At 57.6% G+C, this 23,737-nt stretch overlaps 2 protein-coding genes across 2 annotated transcripts; both read left to right on the forward strand.

The window, feature by feature from the left end:
• The first annotated feature begins 8,038 nt into the window (after positions 1–8,038).
• Positions 8,039–15,464, forward strand: LOC129509031 (keratin, type I cytoskeletal 42). Its single transcript, XM_055324385.1, has 8 exons — positions 8,039–8,800; positions 11,069–11,151; positions 11,279–11,435; positions 12,544–12,705; positions 13,307–13,432; positions 13,694–13,914; positions 14,976–15,025; positions 15,155–15,464. Exons 1-8 carry the CDS (start codon positions 8,300–8,302, stop codon positions 15,250–15,252), a joined length of 1,398 nt encoding a protein of 465 aa, XP_055180360.1. The 5' UTR covers positions 8,039–8,299; the 3' UTR covers positions 15,253–15,464.
• Positions 15,465–17,326: 1,862 nt separating this feature from the next.
• LOC129516466 (keratin, type I cytoskeletal 17) lies at positions 17,327–22,418 on the forward strand. The gene is made up of 8 exons (XM_055335878.1): positions 17,327–17,840; positions 18,883–18,965; positions 19,347–19,503; positions 20,118–20,279; positions 20,878–21,003; positions 21,096–21,316; positions 21,413–21,438; positions 22,215–22,418. The coding sequence occupies exons 1-8, from the start codon at positions 17,409–17,411 to the stop codon at positions 22,307–22,309; spliced, it is 1,302 nt and encodes a 433-aa protein (XP_055191853.1). The 5' UTR covers positions 17,327–17,408; the 3' UTR covers positions 22,310–22,418.
• Positions 22,419–23,737: the final 1,319 nt, after the last annotated feature.

Here is a 23,737-nt window from a genome sequence, read left to right on the forward strand (position 1 = left end):
AGTGCTGCAGGATAAAGTCCAAACTTTTTAGTGTGCCTCTCATGCTGGTCTTCCTTTCCAGCCTTCGTTCTAGTCATCTCTCTCACTTACGTGCGCTAGGAATTGGCCCAGAGATTCCCAAAGTGGGTTCCACGGAACCCCAGCACCATCCGCTCTTCCTGCGTGAAGAAGTTTGAGAAATGCTTAGCGCTTTACCTCCCCACCCTCCTTGGACAGTCACAATGCACAGTAGCTTGTTAAGGACTCTGGGAAGACTGCAGTAAAGCAAACTAACCAGAAACTGATGAGAATGTGCCCTGGCCTGGCCTACCAGGCTCTCAGCCCACCCATCTCTCATGAGCACCCGCTGGGCCCTGCTCTGATGTATCAGGGAATGAGAACCACTGCTCTGTGTGGTTGGCTCTGTCCTTTTCCGGCGTTAGGTAGCTCCATTTTCTCCCTTGCTCACCCACCCTAGCCACACTGGCCCTTCTCTCCAGTCCCCAAAGAGGTACACCTTGATCTAGCCTCAGGGCTTTTGCACTAGCTCTTATCTTGGCCTAGACGGCCTTTCCTGTACATGGCTGGCTCCTTCCTCCTTCCCTAATTCAGTTTCCTGCTTGACTGTCACCTAGAAGAGGCCCTCCTTGGCCTCCTGCAACTCTCATATCCCCTTTGTGTTTCCCTAGAGAACATACATTCTCTGGTTTGATGACTGCCCATGTCTCTCGCTAGAATGTCGGCTCCAAAGAGCAAAGATGTTGTGTCTTGTGCTGATCACCATACCCCCACCCCCAACCCCGAGTCTAGGACAATGTCTGACACACAGTAGGGGCTCCACTAAGAGTGGCTGAACAAAGGCGTTTCCTTACGAGGTCTGTCTTCCTTCATATTCCTATGGCACCTTCCTGGCTGCAGCTGTGGCCTCCTGGTGCTCCCCGCCACACCAGGTGCGTTTCCACCTGCGCCTGGATGATTTCTCCCCTTGTCTTCTCTACCTGCAAAGCCCTGCCCTGGCTTCGAAACCCAGCTTTGTTGTCCCTCCCAGTGAAACTGTCTTCAGCGGCCTGGTCTGGATGAGTCGCTTCCTTCTGCTCCTCCCAAGGTGCTTGTACACACATACCTTTATCAGCACACAAACACCACTGTGCCGCGATGGGCTGTTTGTGCATCTGTCTCTCCATCACCGGCCTGCGCTCCTGAAGGGCAGGGCTTGGCTGACTCAGGGTTGAATTCTCAGCACCCAGCCCGGTGACTGCCGCACAATGAATGCAGTCAATGGTGCTGAGTGAATTCCAAGCTTGGGTTCTTACTGCCTGCCTCCTTTCAGCAAGCAGCAACTGGGTACCTATGGTGTATACAAAGTGCTGAGTTAGAACTCGTATTGGGCCCGGGGATGAACAGAAAGCCGTCTTTCGGCCGTGAAGGATTACAATTCTGAAAAGGGAACAGGTCCACCCCCAAATAATTCTAACACAAGTGAGAGTGGCTAGTACGTGTTGGTGCTAGAATGGGCTAGGGGAGTGATTAGTTCCCTAGTGCTGTTCTAACACATCACCGGGACTTAGGGGTGAAAAGTAACACGCATTTGTTATCTTAAGGTTCTGGAAGTCAGAGGTCTGGAATGGGTCCTACAAGTTGTCAGTAGGGCTGTGCTCCTTCTGGAGGCTCTAGGAGAGAATCTGTTCCTTGCCTTTTCCCACTTTTTTTTTTTTAAGATTTTATTTATTTATTCATGAGAGACTCAGAGAGGGGCAGAGACACAGGCAGAGGGAGAAGCAGGCTCCATGCAGGCAGCCCGACGTGGGACTCAATCCCGGGACTCCAGGATTATGCCCTGGGCTGAAGGCAGGTGCTAACTGCTGAGCCACCCAGGGATCCCCCTTTTCCCACTTTTAGTGGCTGCCCACATTCCCTGGCTCATGGCCTCTTCCCTCTGACCTTCACTTCTGTTGTCACATCTCTGACTCTGACCCTCCTGCCTCCCTCTTATAATGAATGACCCTTGTGGTGATAGTGTAGTCTCAGCCTGATCATCCGGAATGATCTCCCCATTGCAAGTTGCTTAACCATATCCGCCAAGTCCCTTTGGCATGTTCTGTGTATATTCCCAGGTTCTGGGGGATTAGGATGTGGACTTGCTTGGGGTACATTATTCTACTCGGGACAAGGAGGGAAGGATCACATCCCACTGCTGGGAGGCTTCACCAGCCAGCTTTGGAGTCATCGAGGCTTTACTGGATCTCCGGTACAAACGAGGCACAGTGCCAGCTGCTGTGACGTGTACCTCATTTCAGCCTCACGAGTTTGTCATGGAAGACTTGTGGCCTCATTTTATAGAGGATGGAGGGAGCTGACGTTGGGGGAGGGGATGTGAGTTGCCTAAGGCTACACAGAATCTTCAGAGACCTCAGGCCCTTGGATTTGGGCTTCTGATCACAGATAATATGTGCCTGACCCCGGGGGGTCTGACAGATTAGGAGCTGTGGTTCCTCCCTAATAACACCTTGCTGGGGAAAGTGTGTCACCCCTGAAATGTTAAATAACAAGGCTTCAGGGCCCCAGGTGCTGAGGCAGCACAGGAGCACAGCAGGCTAAGTTCAGCAGAGGGAGCTGGCTTCTGGCCAGCAGGTTGGGGCAGCTTCAGGGGCCAGGCAGGCCTTGGTGGAGAGGAGCTGGTGGGAGGCCGGGGGCGGAGGTCGGGGGGTGTTGGTGGACAGAGTATCCCATGGAGCCTAGGCCTCTGCACAGGTCTGCTCCTGCTCTGTCCTCCTGTTTTGCCCTTGGAGAGGACAGATGCCCTACCTTCCCAGTGTGACCTCCTCAGTTGGGATCGAAGGCCCCCTTCTACCTCCTCCTGCCTGCCTTTTATCTGCCATTCCATGATTCTTTCCTGCTCTTCCTCTCCCTGAGCTCTCCTTCCTTCATCCTCCCTCCCTTGGTCCTCCACCTCCTCTTTCCTGATCCTCCTCCCCTCATCCTCCTCTCTGATCCTCCTTATCCTCCTCTGTGGTCTGCCTCCTCTCATTCTCCTTCCCCTGGTTCTCTACTTCCTCCTCCCTGAGCCTCTTTTCCTCTTCCTCTCTCCTTTGGTCCTCCTCCTCCTCCCTGATCCTGCCTCCCCTGGGCTTCCTCTTCTTCCTCCTTGTTTCTTCTCCCTGATCTTCCTCTGTGATCCTCCTCCCCCTCATCCTCCCTCCCTTGGTCCTCAACATCCATCTCTGATTCTCCCTCCTTTTTGGTCCTCCTTCTTGATCCTCCCTGTCCTCTCCATGATCCTCCCCATTCTCCTCCTTGATTTTCTCCTGTTCCTTTTTCTATGAGCCTCCCTCCCTCCCTCCTACCAAGGTCATCTTCCACCCCACTCCCCCCACTCTTCCTCCCCCCTTGTTGGTCAGGGTCACAGTGTGATGGACTGGGTGGTCGGCACAGAGACAGAGAGCCAAGAGACCTTCCCCCTCATCCTGCCAGCCTTGTTACGTGAAGGAAGAAGGAGGCAGGCCACGCTCAGAGCATCTCTGGGCTCACATGGGGAGGCACAATCCCCAACCCAACTGAGCTCCCAATCTGATGGGGGAGACACAGCTGTTGTTGTGAGGAAGTGTCCAGTCTGAGGGGAGAGACAAAGCCTCTCCTTGGGAGACTGGCCCACACTTGTCCCTGGAGATCACTCTAGGAGCATTAAAGATTAAGTACAAATGGGTGTGGATTGATAGGGAGCAACTGGCCGGTCGGTGGAAGAACAGAGTGGGCAGGTGGGGCAGGGCCTGAGGGTCTGGGAAGGCCGGGAAGGAGCCTGGACAGGTCCCTTCAGGATCTGACTTCTCTTCCCTCAGGTTCTAGGGCCACCTCAGCCAGTTTGTAAGATAAAATGGGGAGAGGGTGTGAGCCCCAGGCCTGAAAGGGGAACCCAAGAGGCTGCTGCCCTCAGGCCAGGGAAGGGGGGTTAGAAAGAGGGAGGGAGAAGAAGAGAGAGGGACAGGGAGGGAGGAACGGGAAGGAGGAGGGTGAGAAGGGCAGAGGGGAGAAGTTGGTCCTGTCAGGCTGGAGACTTCTAGGCTGTGGGAAGCAGCAAGAGTTCCCACACATGCCTCCCTCAGGCCCAGACTTCCTCTCCACCCATTCCCGCTGGTTCCCTGCCCTCCTCCCTTGCCCTGTCTTCCTACCTGGGTCCTGTCTGGACCCCTAAGGGCTCTGGGTCCTTTTGGGGGAGGGGCCCCGGACAGCTGATGTGGCTCTCCTGGAACGGTGCAGTGTTCTGGGCGCTGTACGTACCCTATGCGTTGGGTCCCCCCCAGGCTGATAGTTCCTGGAAACCAGTCAAAGGGAGGTGGCTGAGTCTGTTGTCCCTGAGGAGAGCGTACTCAGAGGCTCCTGGTGTGTAAAGGGACACTGGGGGACCCCTGCCTCCAACTCCCCTAACTGGGAGGAGACTCAGGAGTCCCAAGAATGTTCCACACTCCCACAGCCCCTGGAGTGGAGGGGAGAGGCTCTCTTTGGAGCTCCACAAAAGTCCTCAGTGGGTGGATCCGGGTGGGGTGGGCCTTGGGCCTCAGGACAGAGGCTGAGGAAATGGTAGAGGAAGAGGAGGCTTCCACCTGAGGGCAGGTGTGGCTGGGCATGGGGGCCCTTCTGAGGGCATGCTGGCCGGGCAGGGGACTCGTGGGCTCCTTCATGGCCCTGCCGCTCCCATCCCAGGCAAGGTTCCTACACAGGAGGGGTGAGAAGGGCTCAGGGTCTGTGGTATGTGGAAAGGAAGAGACAGGTACCTAGTAGCAGGTGTCTGCAGATAGCATCAAGCTCTTTGGTACCCCTGAAGGATTTAGGGCCCTTTCCTCCTCAGCTCAGCCAAGGTCCTAGTGGGGAGCCCACCCCCGGACTCCTGGGCCTCTCACTTCCTCCACCTTACCTGATATGGACCCTTTCCCTCGGTGGAGAGTGGGAAATAGCCATGTGTTTCCTCTCTGGGCCCCTGTCTCCACCCCAGTCATGGTCCAGCAAGCACTTTAGAGCTCCTGCCTTGTCCAGGTTGTGCCCCGGGTTCTGGGTGGGGTGGGGGGTGGGCACTGTCCTAGGGGGTGACAGTTAATGCCTGGGGGGTGAGCCGTAGAGCCAAGGTCAGCTGGGATGATGTGGCATGACCTTGGTCAGTATTAATAGGCATCTATTTTTTTTTAAAGATTTTATTTATTTATTCATCAGGGACACAGAGAGAGAGAGAGAGAGAGGCAGAGACACAGGCAGAGGGAGGAGCAGGCTCCATGCAGGGAGCCCAACATGGGACTCGATCCTGGGTCTCCAGGATCACACCTTGGGCCGCAGGCGGCCCTAAACTTTTAGCTGAGCCACCCGGGCTGCCCCGGCATCTATTTTTTTTTAAAGTTTATTTGTTTATTTAAGTAATCTCTATACCCAATATGAGACTTGAACTCATGGCCCTGAGATCAGAGTTGCAGGCTCTTCTAACTGAGACAGCCAGGGGCCCCTTAACATGCATTTATTGGACATCAACTGTGTACTGGGGCCCCCAGTTACTCTACACTCTGAGCCTTCCATCAATATCACAGGGGTGGGTGTGGTTCCGGGGACGCTCTCCCCACACCCTGGTCCTGCTCAGATCGGAGGCAAGGCCTGTGTCTACTCCACCGGTGAGCACACTGGCTTCTCAGCAACCTCTGGAGACGAGACCCAGGGCCTGTGGGCTTAGGCAAGCCTCAGGCTGGCGTGACGGCCCTGGGGACCCTGGGGGTGATCCCAGCCACTCCCTGACTTCCTCGTCTGGTCCTCTCCCTCACTGTGCTTGACTCCCAGCAGCCTCTGGGGCTGGAGCTCTTCCTCCTTTTCTTCTCATCTTCCATGTGGGCCAAGCTGCTGATGACTGCGGGGGCTGTGGGCCTGGTGCTTGGCTGCCAGGGGCCTCTCCCTGCCGGGGGTGGAAGACAAGCCCGGGCAGGAGGCGTCATGGCCGAGAGGACCTCTGTGCAGCCCTCTGGCTGGCTCCTGTCCGACCTTCCTCCCCCCTCGCAGGGAGAGTGGGAGCTGCTGGGGCCCTGGCTCCAGGCCTGGCTCTGCTGCTAATGCCGGGCCACCCCACCTGGCCCTGCCTGCCCGCCCGCCTGCCGCTCAAGTGTTGTGTGCCTCAGTTTCCTCTCAGCACTGCGGGGAAGGTGTGGCGAGGGCTGTCCTTGAGCTGTGTAGGTCTCCTTGGCCAGAGCTAGTCAGGCCCTGCAGAGGGTCAGGGAGGCTTCCCTGGGGTCTAACTCTGCCCTTTCACTCAGCCTGTGAGGCCTTCCTGGGTTGGGATGCCCTTGGGGGATCCGTAGTTGGTGGATCTCTCTCCAAAGAGCGAGACAAAAGGCCTGGGAGTCACCAGTGTGGGGAGACAAGCCCAGACTCTGGCATGCAGTCTGATGTCAGGGGTGAGGGAGCTTGAGGGGCCCAGGTGGTGGTGATGGTAGGTGGGGCCTTGGTGATTTGGGAGGGAAGAAGGGAGGTTCATGAACTCTCTGCCCCCTGACACTGGGGCTTGAGCCTAAGATCTGGGAGCTTTGGAGGTAGGGTGAGGGCTGAGCTGTGGGCTCCAGGGAGAGGCATGCAGAGCCCCTGGCTGTGCTCCAGGTTCTGTGTGGAAGGCAGACGCTCAGCCCAGGGAGGCCTGCCTGGAGGGGACAGGCCAGTCGGCTCCTGGAAGACGGGGATCCCTGGGAGTGTGGCTCCCCTGGGGAAGGGGAGGGTCTGCTTTGCGTGTCCTCCTGTGAGAGGGCGATGGGCTGGTACAGGGCCTGTCTCTGGCCCACTCAGGTGACCCTGGGTCCTCCCCAGAGACCATCCTGGATAGCCAGGAATTCCTCCCTGACGTCTATCCTCATGTGAGAACCCTGCTAGTCTGACCTGGCTCCTGTACCTTGGCTTCGAGCCCCCTCTCTATCCTCCCACCCTAGCCACACTGGGAGCCCCCAGAATTCACAGGCAGGGCCAGAGCAGGGTTAGGTTGGGGTTCGTCCCCTCTCTCCCAGATAGCTTGAGCTGTCCCCACTTCCCCAGAGAGGAGACATCTTCACTCGAGAGGCCCCCCACTTTCTAAGCAAGACGTCCTTCTGGAAGTCTAGCCTCAGCACAGCAACCTGGCTTACGAGGAAACCCTGATTCCCACCCTGTCCCCGTGTGTGGGCTGAGAGCCCAGGCCACCCGCATGGGCTCCAGGTTCGCCCTCACCTGCCTGTCCCTCAGGCCCTGGGCGCCCCTGGGAGCTCCCCATTCAGACAGGCCCGGTGCAGACGCCAGTGTCCTGGCAGCACCTAAATCGTTAGCGCCGAGGAGATTAGGCTGTAATCTCTTGTTGGGCGGCGGGCGGGTGCCAGCTGCCAGGATGTGGGATGGCGCGGCTTCCTCACTGGGGCGGCCCTTCCCTGGGGCGCAGCACACTAGCTAGGGGAGGCACCCTGCTTCTTTCTCCTCCTCCAGGGGGGCCCTCAGGAGTGGCTTTCCTTTGCTCTGGGGGCATGAACAGAAGTGGTCACCCTAACTCTCTGTTTCATTTTTTTCCTTCTGGCCTCAGACCTCTGACCTCAATTTCACTGATGCCACCGCCTCTCTAGATTCCATCAAAGACCATGGGAGACAGGAATTACCCCATTTTACAAATGAGGAAGGTGAGGCTTGTAAATTGACTTCCTGGCAATTTGCATCCAAAGCTCCCTCCGGCCAGAAGCAATGTCTGTTCGATCCCGATCCCCCAGGCCAGGAGCTGTGTCCCCTCTCACAGCTGTGGACTCTTCAGCTGGAAGATCCCCCTCAGCCTGGGGGGCCCTCTCAGGGCCATGTTGTACCTGGGAGAGGGTGTCACCCTGAATCTCTCCACCCTCTCTCCCTGGGGCCCAGGAATGCTGGTTGGGGGGCCAGACCAGCCTCGGGGCTCCAGGCCTGTGGAGCCTTGTTCCAGGCCCCGTCTGGCTCCCAGGGCTGGGTTCTCCGGACTGCCCCCAAGAATGAGCTCAGCTGCTTAATTGTGGCTGAGGATGGAAGTTCACCCTACCCTGGGGCTGCGGCTCCAACACCACCTTTGTTTCTGAACAGACAATGGGCTGCTAAGAGGCCACCTGCCCAGGCCCAGATCAGGCAGGGGAGGGGTCCCCGGGGATGCACTCAGCATGTCCAGCCTGAGCCCCGGGCCCTGGGCGGCTGGTACAGAAGCAAATTACATGGCTGGGTTTTGGCTCTGACTTCAAGGGCCGGGGGCCCAGCCTCCCTTTAGCCTGGCTATAAAGGGCTGCCCGGGGTCTCTGTCCAGACCAGACCCTGCTCCCGACTCGTGGACACCATGGCTGCTACCACCACCAGCATCCGCCAGTTCTCAACCTCCGGCTCCGTCAAGGGGCTGTGCGGGCCCGGTGGGGGCTTCTCTCGGATGTCCTCAGTTCGTGTTGGGGGCGCCTGCAGGGCCCCCAGCCTCCTGGGAGTCGGCAGCTGTGGCAACATGTCGGTCACCTCGTCCCGCTTCTCGGCGGGCTTGGGGGGTGGCTACGGTGGCGGCTACACCTGCAGCCTGGGGGGGGGCTTCGGCTCTGGCTTCGGCTCCGGCTTTGGAGCGGGCTTCGGCGTGGGCTTCAGCTCCTCTGACGCCCTGCTAGGGGGCAGCGAGAAGGAGACCATGCAGAACCTCAACGACCGCCTGGCCTCCTACCTGGACAAGGTGCGCGCCCTGGAGGAGGCCAACGCCGACCTGGAGGTGAAGATCCATGACTGGTACAAGAAGCAGGGGCCCGGGCCCGCCCGCGACTACAGCCACTTTTTCAAGACCATCGAGGAGCTGCGGAACAAGGTGTGTGGGCCAGGCAGTTCCCTGCCCTCTGCCCTCTGTCCTTACTTAGTGCCCTCCCAACTTTGGACCTTTTGGTACATTTCTTCTCTGCCCTGGGTCTTCATTCATTCATTCATTCATTCATTCATTCACTCTTACTCGCTCAGGAACCCAGCCCTGTGCCAAGGTGCCAAGCCTGGAGGGCATCCCATGCAGGGAGACTGGAGTTCTCCCTTTGTGGGGGGGGGGAAGTATTTGGGGGTGAGTGATGGAGGAGTGAGTGGGGAAGGCTTCAGAGCTTTGAAGGCAGCAGACGGCATTCCTGGTACAGAGAACACTGTGGGCTCAGACACAGAGGTAGGGGAGTTTGGTGTGGCTGCTGGGAGGTGAAGCTGGCCTTCTCCTTCTCACTATTCCATTCGTCGCTGGGTGTGGCTCTCTGCCTGTCCCACCCTCTCCAGGGAGCCCTCCTGAATGGGTGGCATTTGCCTTCTATCCCCAGATCTTGAGGTCCCTTCAACGTTCTGTGGTTCAGTCAATGCCCTGTTCACTGTGCTGGTTTCACGGAGTCTGGCATATTCTCACAGCTGGTTTCACTGTGGGTCATCCTCACTCTCTCCGTGATGGTGACTCTGAGGGTCCCAGAGGGAAGGAGCTATGTATTCCTACTCAGACTGGAAGCTCCCAAGGGCAGGAATTACTCTAAGTTAGTCCGAAGGAGAACACAACACATGCCCACGTGCTCATGACCTCTGAGAACATGGCCTTGGGCTTCTGTGCATGAGGCATCTGGGTCTTCTACACAGGCCTTGCCCTTGGAGGGTCCTCGGGGGGCTGTAGCCCCCAGAGGTATGTGAGACCTCAAAGAAATGTGGAGCTGTTTAGGGGAGGCCACGCTGGGGCCTGCTCTCTTCTGGTGGAAAACCAGGTCTGGTGCTGCCCTGTGAGGGGCTTTGCCTGTTCCTGCCCGGGACCTCAGCCAGGAAGGGAATTCCTGCAATTGCCCCCTGGAAGCTGAGTTAGTGGGAGTGCCAGATCAGATAATGGGCTTGGTCTGGGCAGTGGGGAACCCAGGGGAGCCCTGGTGAGTCAATGTTCCAAGCTTTGGGGTCAGCCAGCTCCTCACCACCAACCCCCAGTGCACCGCATCAGGCCTCTGCCCCTCTGAGTCATTGCATCCCTCGGGGGTTTGCACAAGGGCCCCTTGCTAGGCCCAATCAGCATCCTGAGCAGGGAAGTGACTGGGAGGCCGGTCTGTAGGCCACCGAGGCCAGGGATGGGTAACAAACTGGCCCTTGGGCTTGCTCTAGAAATAGGGCCTGACCCAGGGTCACTTCACAGGGCCCTCAAGGGGGCTCAGAGGCCCAGAATGAGGCTATTGGGGCTGCTTTTCCCTGCTGGGGCTATCTCCTCTTATATGGTTCTCCGTGTCTGCCTGGAGCCTTAAAAACGTCCAGAGGTTTCCTAGCTCGTCTGCCACCTCCACAGAGCCCTCCTCTCTCCTGCCTCTGGGTGGCATTTGGGGGCCTTCGTGTCCTCCCACCCACATGGCTCTTGAGTAGAGCCTCTCTAGGCATTTCTCACAAAAACAATGACAGTAGTAGTAATAATACCCAACCCTCTGCTCCCTCCGGAGCCCATTCGCTGTTCTCATTTAAACCTCTGAGATGACCCTGGGCGGGAGGGGGGGGGGGGGAAGGAAACTTTGTTATAGCCTTGAGGTGGGGCTGGTCATAATCTTATAAATAAATAAATGAATAATTTAATTGCTTAATTAAACTAATGTTTCCTGGGGGCTGACTGTGGGCCAAGTACTTTGCCCAAGGCTAGGGATTCTGAAGAGAATGACCTTGACCTCCTGGAGCTCAGAGTCCATTGGAGGAAATATCCAAAGAACTCATGGAAAAATCACAGTTGTGAGAAGTGTTGTGAAAGAGATGGGCAGGGAGGAGGTGTGACTGGAAGGAGGGATCCAGAGTCAAGGAGCGCTTCCTGGAGGAGGTGGCAACTGAGCCTTGAGGTCAATTTAGTTGGGGAGGAGAGTGTGAAGTCCATGCAGCTTGGCCAGGAGAGGGGTGAATATGTGTGGGTCTATCTCCTGGCCTATGATTACCTGTGGCTAGGCTTTGTGCCCCCATCATTCTGGGAGCCCTCCAGCAGGGTGCTCAGAGGGAGAGATTGCAAGGAAGGACCCTCACCTCCTCTGTCTGGCCCACTCTCCAAAGGGCTGCAAGGAGGGCATTGCAGGGCTTTCCCATAGTGCTTGCTTAAGCCCACTATGCCCCCCAGATCCTGGCGGCCACCATTGACAACGCTAGCCTGGTGCTACAAATCGACAACGCCCGCCTGGCAGCTGATGACTTCCGCACCAAGTGAGTCTGGGCCTCCAGGTCTGCCCCTGGGGCCTGGTGGTGGGTCTGTCTCTGCACATCAGAGCTCTCTGTGTGTACAAGGGGGTGTCCTGGGGTACTCCTTGGCTCATGCCTCCACCCTTTCCAGGTATGAGACGGAGCTGAACCTGCGCATGAGCGTGGAGGCTGACACCAATGGCCTGCGCCGGGTGCTGGACGAGCTGACCTTGGCCAGAGCTGATCTGGAGATGCAGATTGAGAGCCTCAAGGAGGAGCTGGCCTACCTGAAGAAGAACCACGAGGAGGTGAGGCTGACCCTAGGGAATGCAGGAGAAACCCCTACAAGGAGCAAGGCTGGGACCCTCAAATCTTCCTGGGCCAGGGCCATACTCTCAATCCAGTTCCCATCTCTGGTGCGTTCCTGGTTCTGATCCTGAGAGACCCTTGGAGGGGCCTGCATGAAGCCTGGAGGGTCCTCTCCCCTCAGAGATATTTCCCTTGTCCCTTGAGGCACAGCCTCTTGAGTGGTGGCAGTTAACTATCTAATGAGCAAATCAGCCTAAGAACATGAATGCTAATTACTCTAATTAATTGTAATAGTGATAGTCATAACAACAACCAAAATCTGCTCAGCACTTTACAAGTGATTCATGGCAATTATCTCAGCTGATCCAGTGGCTCTGGGGGTAGGGAGCTCTGTCCTCCCCTTACTGGTGAAGAAACAAGCTCAGAGAGGTTCAGAGATTTATCCAAAGCCACACCCAGGCCACCACTTTGCCCCCTCTCCCACCTCCCTTTTTCAGAGGGTCTTGGGGCCCTGGGGACCCTAAGACTCAACCCAAGGATGGGGATCCCAGGCCCTATAGGGGGACAGCAGCTTCCTTCTCAGCTGACCTTTGGGCTGGCCTGAGATTAGGGGAACCTAATCTTAGAGTAGCAGGAACCCAGAAGATATCTCCACTTGGCTTTGAGGCTGGTCATAGGGATTGCATCCCCCCAGCAGATTAACATTTCCTAATGAGGTTTGGCTCCTCGCTGATACCAACATGGGGCTGCTTCCCCTGTGCCCATACTGTGTAGTTGGTGGTGGGGGATAAAGCAGGCAGTCAGGGTGGTGAGCAAGGCTGTCCTGGCTCATCCCCTGACATGTTGCGGAGTTGCCATCTCTCTTTGCCTCACATACATTGGAACTGGGCAAAGTCCATCCCCGAGCACACGTTGAGGGAGATGGTCCATATTCACAACCCTGTGTGTTTGAGACAAGATCACATCTGCCTCCATCTTCAAGGGGAGGAGACATTGGGCTGTTTGTGTCTGTCTGCCATCTGTGCCTGTCTCCCTGAGGCTGAGAAGGCAGGCCCTGGGGTCTCTCCCCCAATGGCCTTGGTGAGCTCCTGCTCTCCTCTTGCCTAGGAAATGAATGCCCTGCGAGGCCAGGTGGGTGGGGATGTCAGCGTGGAGATGGACGCCGCCCCTGGTGTGGACCTGAGCCGCATCCTGAATGAGATGCGCGACCAGTATGAGAAGATGGCAGAGAAGAACCGCAAGGATGCCGAGGACTGGTTCTTTAGCAAGGTGGGTGGCCGTGTGTGAGCAAGTGTGCACATGTGTGCATGCATGTGCTGGGTGTTGGGTATGGGCTGGAAAACTTGTAGATCTACAGGCTGTCCCAGCTGGAAGGACCTTTGGAAACCAGTTGGACCTACTGCTCATGTCTGATGCATGATGTGAGGCTCAGGGAGGCCTCAGGCTCACACAAGCCACACTGCAGCTGGGGGAACAGATCCAGATCTCGTCATCCCTGTGTAGGGCTTCTCCCAGCACATTTGTAGGTGTGTGTGTGTGTTTGGATGAATAATTCATGCCTGTAGTAGATTCACACTGAGTAGCTACAGCGCCCAGGATGGTGACAGGCACAAAGAGAATTGAACCTGTCTTTGAGCAGTGCTCGGTAGGAGTATGGGATGCAAAGCAAGGTGCATCTGCTAAGTTCTAGGGTGGGCAGAGAGGGTGTCTGTGTGCAGGTGAGTCTGTAGCCCCACAAAGGCCAGGGAGAGGCAGGGGGTGGAGTGGGGTGGGAATTGGATCCAGCAGGTCAGGGCTCAGGGGCAGACCCTGTCCTCTGCCGCACCTCTGCAAGCCTTCTTAAGCCCCGGTGGCCCACCCTGCTTTTCAGACGGAGGAGCTGAACCGGGAGGTGGCCACCAACACCGAGGCTCTGCAGAGCAGCAGGACGGAGATCACGGAGCTCCGCCGAACTGTGCAGAATCTGGAGATTGAGCTGCAGTCTCAGCTCAGCATGGTAGGGCCTTGACCCAACCCCTAACCCCGGCCTGTACCTGTCACCCCAAGGTGGGCTCAGCCTAGCAGACTTCCACTTGGAGAACTCGAATTCCCCCCCCGCCCCCAGCCTGTCATTCACACTCAGTGACACGGGCCCCTCCCTGCCCCATGGCACCAGCAGTGCCCACGACCCCACACGGGTGAGTCCCCCTTCTGGGTCCTTGCTCTGGAGAAGGGCGCCAGCTTGGTCTCACCCAGCCACCTCTACTTTGGCCCGCAGAAAGCCTCGCTGGAGGGCAGCCTGGCGGAGACCGAGGCCCGCTATGGGGCCCAGCTGGCTCAGTTGCAGGGGCTCATTAGCAGCATCGAGCAGCAGCTGGGTGAGCTCCGCTGCGACATGGAGCGCCAGAACCAAGAGTACCAGGTTCTGCTGGATGTGAAGACGCGGCTGGAGCAGGAGATTGCCACCTACCGTCGCCTGCTGGAGGGCGAGGATGCCCAGTGAGTGGGGGCACTGGGGCACATGCTTGGTTCTGCTGGGGCCACTGCATCCAGGCAAGGACATTTGTGCTGAGGGGACAGCACAAATGGTGTAGGAGGTGTAGGAGGACAGGAGGTGTAGAGGTTTGCAGGAGGTGGAACTGAGAACGCTGGCTGGTCCCACTGCTGAGGAACACTGAAGGCCAAATTAAAGCATCTAGACTAGATTGTGTGGAAAGTGGGGAGCCACGGAGGGATTTTGCACAGAGGAGAGTTTCTATCATCAAGATGTCTTAGAACATTCACTCTGGCTGCATCGAGGGGCTCCAGTGGGGTCAGGGAGACCTGTCAGGAGGCTGGAGCTGGGAGTCAGGCCAGAGCAGCCCTACTGTAAGGCAGGGGTGGAGGGCAGGGAAAGGAATGTGGTGTGTGAAGAGGATGTGTTATAGTTAAAAACAGCAGGGCTAGCTGTCTGAGCGTGGGAGCAAGCGTGGCTCGCCGGCAGCATGCAATACATGTTGAGTGAGCACATGAAGTAGTGGAGAACGATGACCCTGGGTTTCTGGTTTTGATGACTGTGTGCTTGGTGATGCCATTATCCGGGATAAAGAGCAAGGTGGGTGGAGCTGGGCAGGTAGATCAGGGCCCTAGTGTAAAGTGGCTGAGAATGTCCTGGAGTCTCCATGCTAAGTCACCCACCCCAGCTTTTTGCTCCCTGACGATAGTGAGGTCCATGTATAGTCTAACCACAGTCCTTCCTGCTTTAATAGTCTATCTGTTGGGCCCTTTGGGATATGGAAAAACCACTTACTCAGCTTCTCCTTGTAAATCCATGTTTAGCCACAAAGTACCTCTGGACCCTCTTTTGGGGTGTCCCCTTTCCTTAAGTCCTGCCTACTGGGCCTTCACATTTGACCCTTGTGGTTGCTAATCTTTTCCATGTATTCTCAGCTGTGAGTTCTCTCTGGTTTGCTGGGACCTCTCTCCCGCGGCCCCAGGCCTCCCTAGCTGCTCCTCCCCCAGGGGGCCAGGCTCCGTGCCAGCACCCCTGAACTGACGGGTCCCCCTTTCCCTCCCTGTAGTCTGGCCACCCAGTACTCCTCTTCCCTGATCTCACAGCCCACCCGGGAAGGTAAGAGCCTGCCCCATCTGGCCCAGAGGGAATGGGGAGAGGCTGAGGACCCTTCTGTTGCGGGGGGTGGGCTCTAGGGGAGGGGCTCAGGCCTGAGGTTCCCTGTGCATCCCCCTCGTCTGCCCGCAGCCACAGTGACCACCCGCCAGGTGCGCACCATCATGGAAGAAGTTCAGGATGGCAAGGTGGTCTCCTCCCGCGAGCAGGTCCACCGCTCCACCCACTGAAGCCCCTTCTGACCTGTGACAGCCTGGCCTTGAGAGTCATGGGGCAGCCATCGCCTTGGGCTCCCAGCATGCTACTGCCACACCCTGAGCGCCCATCTGGGCCACCACCCAAGAGCTGTTGCCTTTCTGTAACTGTTTCCTGCAGCCCCTCACTGAGGGGGCCTCTTCGAATTGCCCTAGTGACTGCTATTAAAGCTTTGCCTGAAGTTCAATGCCTTGTGTGATCTGGTCTGGTCATTGGCTTAGGGCAGTGTGTGCCAAGGGACTGGGGAGGAGGACAGCTTGTTAAGTGTTTGGGTGCCACTTGTTAGCTGCTGGTCCATTCTGCCCACATCATCCAGGCCTGGGACTCCTGGGAAGGCCAAAGAGAAGAAGGCAGCAGATTGAGGGCAGAGGGTTAGGAGAGCCCATCAAGCTGGGACAGTTTCCAAGAATCAGCCTGTGGGTCCCTGTGGGTCCCCATGGACTGGTCCCTAGGAGGGCCCCATAGGCTTTCAGGGGAGCCACACCTGTTACAGGGAACTCCCTGCCTCAGCCTGGGGTAGGTCTGGGTTTAAGATCAGAGGGAGAGGGGCTGAACAGGGGGTTTTCCAAAGGTGTGGTCCAAGGTGTTGATGGATGAGAGGGGGTGGCAGTGGCACAGCTGCCAGCCCCGGAAACCAGCTCGTCCCGGTCAGGATGTGTGTGGGGCGGGGTTGCCCCTGTGCATGTGAGCGTGGGGGGCGTCCTGTTTGCTTTGGTGGCTTGGCAGCTCCTGGGCTGTTGGGGAATCTCTCTCAGCTGCTGGCTGGGGCTGTCTGGGCCTGTCTGGGAAGTGGAAGCCATCCGCATTCTAAGACATGAGCACATTCTATCCAGCAGGCCTGCCGGGACCCTGGGACCCACCCAGGTGGGCAGGGAAGGGTGGGGCTATGGGTGGCATAGGGCCAGTCTTGAAGGGCCTCATCAGGGACCTGGTGTGGGCCTCTGCGGGAGGGGGGGATGCTGGCTGGGGGTTCCCAGGAAGATCCTTAGACAGTGTCCTCTACATTTCCAGTGGGCTCAGACTTGCGGTATATGCCCCTCACCTCAACCTGAGGCCTCTTCTGGCATAGGAGGACTAAGACGGGTGGCGGGTGACATGGCCCTCCCCGTTTTTTCCAGTCCCCTTTTACCAGGATGCTCTCCTGCCAGGCTGTCATGTCCCATCTACAGCCAAACTCTTCTTTGCCCACCCTGGTCCAGGATACTCCCCTACAGGAGGATGGTTGGGGGAGATTAGAGAGGAGCCTGGGTCACCAGGGTTTCCAGGGATGGGGTCAGTGTCAGAAAACTGGCCAGGTGGAATCACAGCTCCTGGAGTGCTTCCTTGTGTCAGGGTTCTGCAGAGAGTGGGAGCAGTGTGCTGGGGCCCTGGGGGGAGTGTGGGTGCTGTGGAATAATGGGGACAAAGGATGCAGGAACCCTGCCAGCCCAGTTCTGCGGTTAGGTGGGGCAGTGGGGCACTGTCCCTCTCTGAGCCTCAGTTTCCTTATCTGTAAAATGGGGTGGTAAATTGAGGGTCATTGTATTGTGTGATGAGCCCAGCGGATTTAGGTCCAGTTTCCAAGGTGGGACAGGGTCTCAGTCTGTGTCTGTGTGTGTGTGTGTGTGTGTGTGTGTGTGTGTGTGTGGTGTGGTGGAGGAGAGCACCCTCAGGCTGGGGGTTGCCTGGTTCCCCAACCAGTTTCCCCACCAGACACAGGGGCCAGGTGGGCTGAGCTGGGGTGGCAGCTGCCTGGGAGGGCCTGGTGACGGTGACGTCCTATCTCTCCTCTTCTCCGTATTAGGTCATGGGAAAGCATAGCTGGAGGGCCTGCCTGAATCACAGATGACAGGCTTGAGACCAGAGACACGCACACGCGTCTGCAGACACCCAGCACGAGGGTTCAGAGAAGGGAGGCACAGCCCCGATGGTGGGAGGGGAGGGGGCCCACAGCCACCTGGGAGCTGGCTGGCGGCCAGCAGTGATGAAAGCTCAGGGGAATGGAAACAGAGGAGCGATCCTGTTGTAATCGCTACGCCCACTTGGCAGCCTATAAAGGACGCGGGCGAGCCCTGGCAGCAGCACGCACCTTGGGTCTCCCTCCTCACCAGCCCTCTCGCTCTGTGCCTGCCTGCTGCCCGCTGCTGCCACCATGACCACCACCATCCGCCAGTTCACCTCCTCCAGCTCCATCAAGGGCTCCTCGGGGCTGGGGGGCGGCTCGTCCCGCACCTCCTGCCGGCTGTCTGGCAGCCTGGGTGCCGGCTCCTGCAGGCTGGGGTCTGCTGGGGGCCTGGGCAGTGTCCTGGGGGGCAGTGGCTATTCTAGCTGCTACAACTTCGGCTCTGGCAGTGCTTACGGTGGCAGCTTTGGAGGTGTTGATGGGCTGCTGGCGGGCGGGGAGAAGGCCACCATGCAGAACCTCAACGACCGCCTGGCCTCCTACCTGGACAAGGTGCGCGCCCTGGAGGAGGCCAACACTGAGCTGGAGGTGAAGATCCGCGACTGGTACCAGAAGCAGGCCCCGGGGCCTGCCCGCGACTACAGCCACTACTACCAGACTATCGAGGACCTGAAGAACAAGGTAGGGCCTGCTGGTGGGGCAGGGCCTGTGGGGCGTATGACTTCTCCTTCTCCATCTCCTCCCCTTGACTGTGGCCCAGAGTCAGCCTGGATGGCTGTCACAGGGTCTCAGGGAGCCTTAGTCTCAGGGAGCCCACCTTAGAGCCACTGTGTGGCATGTTCCCCTTTGTTCCACTGGGCAGCAGCTGGGCCAGGGAAAAGCAGGCCTCGTGGAACTGCTGTGAGCCTTGGTTTCCCCATTGTGGGGCTTACTGCCACCACCTCAGGTAATTGGATAAGATGCGTGGATGCATGTAGAGTCTGGGCTCTGGGGGCTGCTGGATACGTGGGTACTTCTCTTCTTGAAGCAAGGGGGTATTTTGGGCCATGGTGGGGTGAGGACAGCTAGTGAGTTCCTGATGGCACCTGCTGGAGGAGGAGGTGGAGAGAGGGGGCGGGACCTCGGAAATTCCTCTGTGTGCCTTATTTGGTGATTTTTCTGGCTCCCCATCCCTCCCACTGCCCCCCTCAAGAATAGGACTCAGCAAACCTCCAAGGGCAGAGCTCCCCGCTGGAGTCTGGGGTTGAGGCCTAGCCAGGGTCATGACTTCTGATTTGGAACTCTTCTTTGGTGAGGGGTCCTGTAGGGCCCCTTCTGAGGGATCCTCTTAGGCACCATCTCCCCAACTGTAAAATGAGGGGATTGTTTACCTCTCCTCCACTTTTTGGACATCTACTGCCCCAGGGACCATTCTTATCTCCCTTGTTGGACACTCCCGTCTGTCCACCTGTTCTGATTGAGGGCAAACCCCAGCATGGGGGTCCATGTGGGGGGAGGCAGGGCCCGGGAGGAGGAGAGGCAAGTTTTCGCCTATCAGACTCCTGCTGGCCCCGCCTCTGCCAATAATTGCTGCCCAGTAAAGGTGAGAGGCTGGGCAGGAAAGAAGCCTTCCTGGAGAAGGCAGCCACATCCTCGCCTCCGGGCAGGAAGATCCATCTCATAACCCTGGTCCCGGCTGAGCTCCTCCCCACCAATGACCTTACCACTCTCCTGTTCTCCCCAGATCCTCACGGCCACTGTGGACAATGCCAACATCCTGCTGCAGATTGACAATGCCCGCCTGGCCGCTGATGACTTCCGTACCAAGTGAGCCCTAGCCAGTGGGCTGGGGGGAACTGGGGCACCCCTCCTCACGCTAGGACCACAATTGCTGTGGGACGGGTCAGGAGCTGGGGGTGGAGGAATCCACCTCTTAGTCACAGATGTGGCAAATGCAGCAAATTCTGAAGGTCACTGGGCTTAGGCAGGGAGAAGGAGGAGAGAGAGGCAGGGGGCATAAGAGAGAGAAGCAGGAAGCCAAGAGTGGTGGTGGGGCTTTGCCTTACATGGTCCTACGGCCCTGGGGCTACAGTTTGGTTCCACTCCACCCCTCTGCCCCTATCAACCCTCACAGGCTCTTAGAGCCTTGGCCAGAACATGGACCTGCACCACCAAGCATCAAGACTAAGTCTCTGGTTCCTTTTGCAGGTTTGAGACGGAGCAGGCTCTGCGGGTGAGCGTGGAGGCTGACACCAACGGCCTGCGCAGGGTGCTGGATGAGCTGACCCTGTCCAGAGCTGACCTGGAGATGCAGATTGAGAACCTCAAGGAGGAGCTGGCTTACCTGCGGAAGAACCATGAGGAGGTGAGGTGGTAGGGCAGCAGGTCATAGAGGCTGCAGGGGGTCACAGGACTCTGGGGCTTTGCCAAGCCTGAGACCATGGGAAGAGCACAGAGCAGGTGCTCCAGGGCTGGTTGCCTTATGGGGCTGCCCTGTCTGCGGAGCCCTGATCCAAGCCTCCTCCAAGTACCATCTTGCTTACCTGCTTCTGGGGACCCTCCCAGGTTCTGCAGAGGCCTCTTCTGCCCATCCTGGCCTCCCTCATGAGGACAAGGGATAGGTGAGGAGGTCTCTTTGCTTCAACTCAAGCCTTTGAACCTGGACTCTATGTGGGAATTTGGGAATTAGAGGGGATATTTTAGGGGTACAGGCCTAAAAATTAGATTTTATCTTTGAAGAACCCTTGGTCTAATGGAGGAGACATAGAACCTGTCCTCAGGGAACCCCCAGTCTGATGGTAGGGACAGAGCCCATACAGAGCAGATGAATAAGAGTCAGCAGGAGGGGCAGAGGGTAGAGGATAGGCAGAATGAAGGAGAGCTCCTTGGGAGGGGTCTGGAGAGCTTGCCTGGGAAGGTTTGGAAGTAAGAGATCAGGACAGGCCGAGTGCCCACACCCACAACCCTCTCCCTCCACAGGAGATGAATGCCCTGCGAGGCCAGGTGGGTGGTGAGATCAACGTGGAGATGGATGCAGCCCCCGGTGTGGACCTGAGCCGCATCCTGTCTGAGATGCGTGACCAGTACGAGAAAATGGCAGAGAAGAACCGCAAGGACGCCGAGGACTGGTTCTTCAGCAAGGTAGAGGCTGCAGCAGGCCAGAGGCCTCTCCCAGGGGGTGGGGAGCAAAGACTGAGTCCTGGCTTATGCATAGTACCTGGCATCTTGGGGTGCTCTATCCTCAGTGAGCCACATGGATCCCAGGGGACCAGGGTCACCCATTGCATCAATAGGCTAGGAGCTTGGCCAGAGTTGGGATCTAGGCGTGGGAGGAGAGCCCCCCGCAGGAATAAAGCCAGAGGGTAAAGACCCCAAGAGCTTCCAACTCTTCACGAGGTCAGGAACTGGCAGCAGGGGACTGGTTGATATCTTGGCTGGTCCTCAAGTTGCCTATTCTAGGGCCTTCTACTTGGAGGGACTAAAGATAAAGCTTCACATCATTTCAAAGGTTTCTCTCATTTCTGGAAGTGGGATGCTGGTGAGAAGGCACTGCTCCTACAGTCAGGTTTGGGAAGAGGCCCAGGGGAGGTCAGGAAGGTGACCACATCCAGGGGAGTTATGGGGAGTGAGGAGAGACTGGGATGCCCATTTGGGCCGAGCATATGGAGACCATGGGGGTCATCTGACTCAGAGAAGGGATCCCAAGCTAATGCTGCACTGTCCTGTGTCCTGTCTGCAGACAGAGGAGCTGAACCGCGAGGTGGCCACCAACAGTGAGCTGGTACAGAGCGGTAAGAGTGAGATTTCCGAACTCCGGCGCACTGTGCAGGCCTTGGAGATTGAGCTGCAGTCCCAGCTCAGCATGGTAGGGGAGCTGCTAAGCCTGGGGCACATCTGGGACCCTGGAGGGGGCACTGAGCATCCTTGGTGACCCCTGGTCCTCCTGCCTTCCTGCAGAAAGCATCCCTGGAAGGTAGCCTGGCTGAGACAGAGAACCGCTACTGCGTGCAGCTGTCCCAGATCCAGGGGCTGATCGGCAGTGTGGAGGAGCAGCTGGCCCAACTGCGCTGTGAGATGGAGCAGCAGAACCAGGAATACAAGATCCTGCTGGATGTGAAGACAAGACTGGAGCAGGAGATCGCCACCTACCGCCGCCTGCTGGAGGGCGAGGACGCCCAGTGAGTTGGGGGTCAGGAGCCAGGGCTGTGGACCTGGGGTAGGGGTGGAAATCTCAGACCCAAATCTAATCTCCTCTCTGTTTCTTTTCCCCCCAGCCTGACTCAGTACAAGCCCAAAGAACGTAAGGATCTGGGTAGCTGAGGGTGGGGGTGCACGGGGCTGGCAACCCATCTGCATATTGTTGGGGAGGATCCCCAGGAGCTCCAGGAAATGATGGTTGATCCTTAGCAGGGGTGGGGGAAAGGACCTGTTAGGGCCCAGGCGGTTGATGTTGAGGGGAATCAGATGAGGGGGCAGGACAGAGAGATGGTCCTTACCTAGAGATCCTAATCTGATGTGGCAGATGTGGTCCTAGCTCTGGAGACTCTTCCGACGGGGAGATTAGGGATGTGGTCTCATGGTCTTTGTTCTTGAGACCCTACAGATGAGCAAAGGCAGCCCTGTCCCTGGGGTCTCTAGTCTGATGGGAGAAAGGGACATGTTCCTTGTCCTCCAGACCCTGGTCTGATGGGGAAGATAAGATCCTGGCCCTGGGTATATAGTCTAATGAGGGTGATGTGGATCTGGTTCTTGTCTTGGAGATCCCAGTCTGGTAATGGGGGAGACCAGAGACAGACTCCATTGGGAAGTGTCCAATCTCACAGAGGGACACAGTGGGTCAGGATCATACCACCCATCTGGGCGGCTGGATTCACACAGGCGCAACAGCACAGGGATGGGATGGAAGAGGGAGTGGCAAGAGCAGGAGGGACACAGGTCTGGATGTGATATTGAGAGGCGAGTAGAAGCACAGACAGCAAGCAGTGGCGGAGAAAAGAGCTGGCTCCACCCAGGGGGCTGGGGGCTGAGCCAGGGTCTCCTGGCCCTCGCCCACCTCCAAGTGTCTGTCTCCTACAGCCGTGACCACCCGCCAGGTGCGCACCATCGTGGAAGAGGTCCAGGACGGCAAGGTCATCTCCTCCCGGGAGCAGGTGCACCAGACCACCCGCTGAGAGCTCTGCCTTCCTGGTCAGCCTCTCAGAGTTCCCCTGCAGCCTCAGCTCCTGGCTTCGGTCCTTTCCCATACCCCTCCGCCTGACCAATAAAGCTTGTTGACTCAGATATGGAATGTGTCCTGATTATGGCCACTGAGGTGGGCCCTAGCGAGCAATGGGTGAACTGGGGGAAATGAGGACGGGGGGAGGAGTCTGTGGACACAGACTATTGTTGACTTGGAGGTTAAGGGTCATCTAGGATCGTGGTAAAGAGTAGGTCTGGGCAGAGCTTAGGGAACCATTTGTATCTCCTAAAGGTCAGTGATCCTCGGGACAGTGGTCCAGGCAATACCAGAACTAGGTGGGGCCAGCATATCTGGGAGGGTCTCAGGTGGCCTCTTCTTGCCTGGTAAGGAGGTCCATTACTTTGGGCAGTGTGGCTTTGCCTTGCTGAGCTTCATTTCCTCATCTATAAATGGCTGAGGAGATGTCAGGTGGGAGCCGGAGTCCTAAAGGATGACACATCCAGTCAATTGCTCTGAGAGGGGGCAGGGGATGGGCAAGGATGGGAGTCAGGATCCTCCTGGAAAAGGCACGAGCATAGGGAAGGTGGGGAGGCATGCTGGGTGGTTAGGGCTCAAGTTCCTTTGTGAGTCTCAGGAATCCCCCCAAGGGAATTTGGGGGCTCCCAGGGGTACTTCTATTTCCTCACCCCAGGACTGTGGGTTGCAGACTCTGCTTCTAGAGAAGGCTGTGGGCCTCGGGCAGGTGTGGGAGAAAGGGTGGGACTTACCTCAGGGATATTTCCTCAAATGGTCAGCCCATTGTTCAGGATGGGGTGGAAAGGGGGGTGTGCCAGGGTAGGGCAGGGAGAAGCACCACCTCCCTGGTAGCCTGGGAGAAGGGAAGGTGGGAGGAGCAGTCCTGCCCTAGCCACTCCCAGGACCCTCTGGGCCCCAGCCCTTTTCTCTGGTGTCAGGCAATGGGCCAGTTGAGGAGGAGCCCCAATACCTGGAAGTCTTCCTTTGAGTAAATCTGGAAGCCACAGAGCAGGGCAAGCCTTCCCGGTTTTCTTCAGGAAATGAGGATGGGTGGAAGGGGTTAATGACAAGAAGGGCGCTCCCACCCCAATTCACTGACAGGTCAGGCTTCTGTTGTGGAATCAGACCAGGGCCCTCCTGGTGCTGGAGACTGAAGGTGGGGATCAGACCCTCAGATGGGCCAGAGCCGCGAGACCTGGCGGGGTGCAGGGCTCGGGCCTAGTGGTAGTTACAGCATGGTCTATGAGGTGCCCAGGTGGGTGTGGGACTTTGGACAGGTCCCAGGCCTGCTCTGGACCTCAGAGACTTCAGTAACTGGGGAGAGAGATGAGCCCAGCTGATGGTCCTTCCAGCCCTGACCCCGGCGCGATTGAGGACAGTGAGTTCCTTGCCATTGGCAGGGACT

The sequence above is a fragment of the Nyctereutes procyonoides genome, unplaced genomic scaffold (genome assembly GCF_905146905.1).
Source record: "Nyctereutes procyonoides isolate TBG_1078 unplaced genomic scaffold, NYPRO_anot_genome, whole genome shotgun sequence".
Taxonomy (NCBI): domain Eukaryota; kingdom Metazoa; phylum Chordata; class Mammalia; order Carnivora; family Canidae; genus Nyctereutes; species Nyctereutes procyonoides.